The sequence below is a fragment of the Salvelinus namaycush genome, unplaced genomic scaffold, assembly GCF_016432855.1.
Source record: "Salvelinus namaycush isolate Seneca unplaced genomic scaffold, SaNama_1.0 Scaffold1749, whole genome shotgun sequence".
Taxonomy (NCBI): Eukaryota; Metazoa; Chordata; class Actinopteri; order Salmoniformes; family Salmonidae; genus Salvelinus; species Salvelinus namaycush.
In genome coordinates, this window is record NW_024058507.1 from 42,501 (window position 1) to 47,500 (window position 5,000).

At 48.1% G+C, this 5,000-nt stretch overlaps 1 protein-coding gene across 8 annotated transcripts in view; it reads right to left on the reverse strand.

Moving 5' to 3' along the window:
* The window catches only part of LOC120037528 (probable E3 ubiquitin-protein ligase HERC1), a 50,754-nt gene that overhangs the window by 41,540 nt on the left and 4,214 nt on the right, over positions 1-5,000 (reverse strand). For 7 of the 8 annotated variants that reach the window (XM_038983561.1, XM_038983564.1, XM_038983560.1 and 4 more), the window contains exons 4-5: positions 3,945-4,145; positions 1,218-1,416 (exon numbers count right to left, since the gene is read on the reverse strand). In XM_038983561.1, the coding sequence (XP_038839489.1) occupies positions 1,218-1,416; positions 3,945-4,145 (400 nt within the window). The remainder of the gene's footprint in view (positions 1-1,217; positions 1,417-3,944; positions 4,146-5,000) is intronic. The other variant, XM_038983566.1, reaches the window with a different exon arrangement.

The following is a 5,000-nucleotide window of genomic DNA, read 5'->3' on the forward strand; positions in this document are numbered from 1 at the left end:
TTTAATTGAGACATGGATTGTGTATGTGTGCCATTCAGAGGGTGAAAGGGGAAGACAAAATATTGAAGTGCCTTTGAACGGGGTATGGTAGTAGGTGTCAGGAACACTGGTTTATGTCAAGAACTGCAATGCTGCTGGGTTTTTCACGCTCAACAGTTTCCTGTGTGTATCAAGAATGGTCCGCCACCCAAAGGACATCCTGCCAACTTGACACAACTGTGGGAAGCATTGGAGTCAACATGGGCCAGCATCCCTGTGGAACGCTTTCAACACCTTGTAGAGTCCATGACCCGATAAGTTGAGGCTGTTCTGAGGACAAAAGGGAGGTGTTCCTAATGTTTTGTACGCTCAGTGCATACACACACCTAGTCTACACACAGTACTACACCTAGTCTACACACAGTACTACACCTAGTCTACACCTAGTCTACACACAGTACTACACCTAGTCTACACACAGTACTACACCTAGTCTACACCTAGTCTACACACAGTCCTACCACTAGTCTACACACAGTCCTACACCTAGTCTACACCTAGTCTACACACAGTCCTACCACTAGTCTACACACAGTCCTACACCTAGTCTACACCTAGTCTACAACCAGTCCTACCACTAGTCTACAACCAGTCCTACACCTAGTCTACACCTAGTCCTACACCTAGTCTACACCTAGTCTACAACCAGTCCTACACCTAGTCTACACCTAGTCCTACACCTAGTCTACACCTAGTCTACACCTAGTCTACACACAGTCTACACCTAGTCTACACACAGTCCTACCACTAGTCTACAACCAGTCCTACCACTAGTCTACACCTAGTCTACACACAGTCCTACACCTAGTCTACACACAGACCTACACCTAGTCTACACCTAGTCTACACACAGTCCTACACCTAGTCTACACACAGTCCTACACCTAGTCTACACACATTCCTACACCTAGTCTACACCTAGTCTACACACAGTCCTACACCTAGTCTACACACAGTCCTACACCTAGTCTACACACAGTCCTACACCTAGTCTACACACAGTTCTACACCTAGTCTACACCTAGTCTACACACAGTCCTACACCTAGTCTACACACAGTCCTACACCCAGTCTACACACAGTCCTACACCTAGTCTACACCTAGTCTACACACAGTCCTACACCTAGTCTCCACCTAGTCTCCACCTAGTCTCCACCTAGTCTACAGACAGACCCACCTGACAGAGAGTAGAGACAGGGCTCTCATCACCATGGTCCTGGCCAGGAGAACCTGCGCTGCAGAGGTCACTCTCCTCAGAGCCATGACCCTGTCATGGGGGTTGTCCAGCGCTGCGGCCTGCTCACCCAGAGTCCCCCTGGCCGAGGAGCTGTTCTCCACCGCGCCCTGGCAGCCTGGGAAACACACACCTGTTGAAGCTGACGTAGAATTACAACCCCACAACATGGACATATAACAGGTGAACACTGAACTACCCACATTACAGAGAGGACCGTACACATCTCACCCACATTACAGAGTGGACCGTACACATCTAAACCACCCACATTAGAGAGGACCGTACACATCCCACCCACATTACAGAGAGGACCGTACACATCTCACCCACATTACAGAGAGGACCGTACACATCAACCACCCACATTACAGAGAGGACCGTACACATCAACCACCCACATTACAGAGAGGACCGTACACATCTCAACCACCCACATTACAGAGAGGACCGTACACATCTCACCCACATTACAGAGAGGACCGTACACATCTCACCCACATTACAGAGAGGACCGGACACATCTCAACCACCCACATTACAGAGAGGACCGTACACATCTCAACCACCCACATTACAGAGAGGACCGTACACATCTCAACCACCCACATTACAGAGAGGACCGTACACATCAACCACCCACATTACAGAGAGGGCCGTACACATCTCAACCACCCACATTACAGAGAGGACCGTACACATCTAAACCACCCACATTACAGAGAGGACCGTACACATCTCACCCACATTACAGAGAGGACCGTACACATCTCAACCACCCACATTACAGAGAGGACCGTACACATCTCAACCACCCACATTACAGAGAGGACCGTACACATCTCAACCACCCACATTACAGAGAGGACCGTACACATCTCAACCACCCACATTACAGAGAGGACCGTACACATCTCAACCACCCACATTACAGAGAGGACCGTACACATCTCACCCACCCACATTACAGAGAGGACCGTACACATCTCACCCACATTACAGAGAGGACAGTACACATCTCACCCACATTACAGAGAGGACCGTACACATCTCACCCACCCACATTACAGAGAGGACCGTACACATCTCACCCACATTACAGAGAGGACCGTACACATCTCACCCACATTACAGAGAGGACCGTACACATCTCACCCACATTACAGAGAGGACCGTACACATCTCACCCACATTACAGAGAGGACCGTACACATCCCACCCACATTACAGAGAGGACCGTACACATCTAAACCACATTACAGAGAGGACCGTACACATCCCACCCACATTACAGAGAGGGCCGTATACATCTCAACCACCCACATTACAGAGGGGACCGTACACATCTCACCCACATTACAGAGAGGACCGTACACATCTCAACCACCCACATTACAGAGAGGACCGTACACATCTCACCCACCCACATTACAGAGAGGACAGTACACATCCCACCACCCACATTACAGAGAGGACCGTACACATCTCACCCACCCACATTACAGAGAGGACCGTACACATCTCAACCACCCACATTACAGAGGGGACCGTACACATCTCAACCACCCACATTACAGAGAGGACCGTACACATCTCACCCACATTACAGAGAGGACCGTACACATCTCAACCACATTACAGAGAGGACCGTACACATCTCACCCACATTACAGAGAGGACCGTACACATCTCACCCACATTACAGAGAGGACTGTACACATCTCACCCACATTACAGAGAGGACCGTACACATCTCACCCACCCACATTACAGAGAGGACCGTACACATCTCACCCACATTACAGAGAGGACCGTACACATCTCACCCACATTACAGAGAGGACCGTACACATCTCACCCACATTACAGAGAGGACCGTACACATCTCAACCACCCACATTACAGAGAGGACCGTACACATCTCACCCACATTACAGAGAGGACCGTACACATCTCACCCACCCACATTACAGAGAGGACCAAACACATCTCACCATTCCTACTTTACCAAAATCCACTATTGTTGCTAAATGGACTTTCTGGTTAAATAACTTGAACTCTTTGGGTAGAACATAAACACAGACGTTTATTAAAACCCAGTTCTGTTTCACGGCCTCACCTATCTGCAGCCGGGTCTCTGTGTGTGTGTGTGTGTGTGTGTGTGTGTGTGTGTGTGTGTTTCTCAGCCCCTCACCTATCTGCAGCCGGGTTTCTCTGTGTGTGTGTGTGTGTGTGTGTGTGTGTGTGTATGTGTGTGTGTGTGTGTTTCTCAGCCCCTCACCTATCTGCAGCCGGGTCTCTCTGTGTGTGTGTGTGTGTGTGTGTGTGTGTGTGTGTGTGTGTGTGTGTGTGTGTGTGTGTGTGTGTGTGTGTGTGTGTGTTTCTCAGCCCCTCACCTATCTGCAGCCGGGTTTCTCTCTGTGTGTGTGTGTGTGTGTATGTGTGTGTGTGTGTGTTTCTCAGCCCCTCACCTATCTGCAGCCGGGTCTCTGTGTGTGTGTGTGTGTGTGTGTGTGTGTGTGTATGTGTGTGTGTGTGTGTGTTTCTCAGCCCCTCACCTATCTGCAGCAGAGTCTCTCTCTGTGTGTGTGTGTGTGTGTGTGTGTGTGTGTGTGTGTGTGTGTGTGTGTGTGTGTGTGTGTGTGTGTGTGTGTTTCTCAGCCCTCTCACCTATCTGCAGCAGAGTCTCCTCCATGCTGTTGGTGGCGGTCACCATGGCTACGGACGCCCCCAGGGGGTCACTGTCGGGGAACTGGACGGCCTCCGGGACGACCCGGCGCTCACTCAGACCCAACGGTCCCGCCAGCAGCTCAAACTCCTCCTCCCCAGTTAACCTCTCATCCTCATCAACATCCAGCATGTCCCATTCCTCTGAAAGGGTTACAGAGAATAACAGTCATACTATCAGCCATGTGGTTATAGAGAATAACAGTCATACTATCAGCCATGTGGTTACAGAGAATAACAGTCATACTATCAGCCACGTGGTTATAGAGAATAACAGTCATACTATCAGCCATGTGGTTACAGAGAATAACAGTCATACTATCAGCCATGTGGTTACAGAGAATAATAGTCATACTATCAGCCATGTGGTTATACAGAATAACAGTCATACTATCAGCCATGTGGTTATACAGAATAACAGTCATACTATCAGCCATGTGGTTACAGAGAATAACAGTCATACTATCAGCCATGTGGTTATAGAGAATAACAGTCATACTATCAGCCATGTGGTTACAGAGAATAACAGTCATACTATCAGCCACGTGGTTATAGAGAATAACAGTCATACTATCAGCCATGTGGTTATAGAGAATAACAGTCATACTATCAGCCATGTGGTTACAGAGAATAACAGTCATACTATCAGCCACGTGGTTATAGAGAATAACAGTCATACTATCAGCCATGTGGTTATAGAGAATAACAGTCATACTATCAGCCATGTGGTTATAGAGAATAACAGTCATACTATCAGCCATGTGGTTACAGAGAATAACAGTCATACTATCAGCCATGTGGTTACAGAGAATAACAGTCATACTATCAGCCACGTGGTTATAGAGAATAACAGTCATACTATCAGCCATGTGGTTATAGAGAATAACAGTCATACTATCAGCCATGTGGTTATAGAGAATAACAGTCATACTATCAGCCATGTGGTTATAGAGAATAACAGTCATACTATCAGCCATGTGGTTATAGAGAATAACAGTC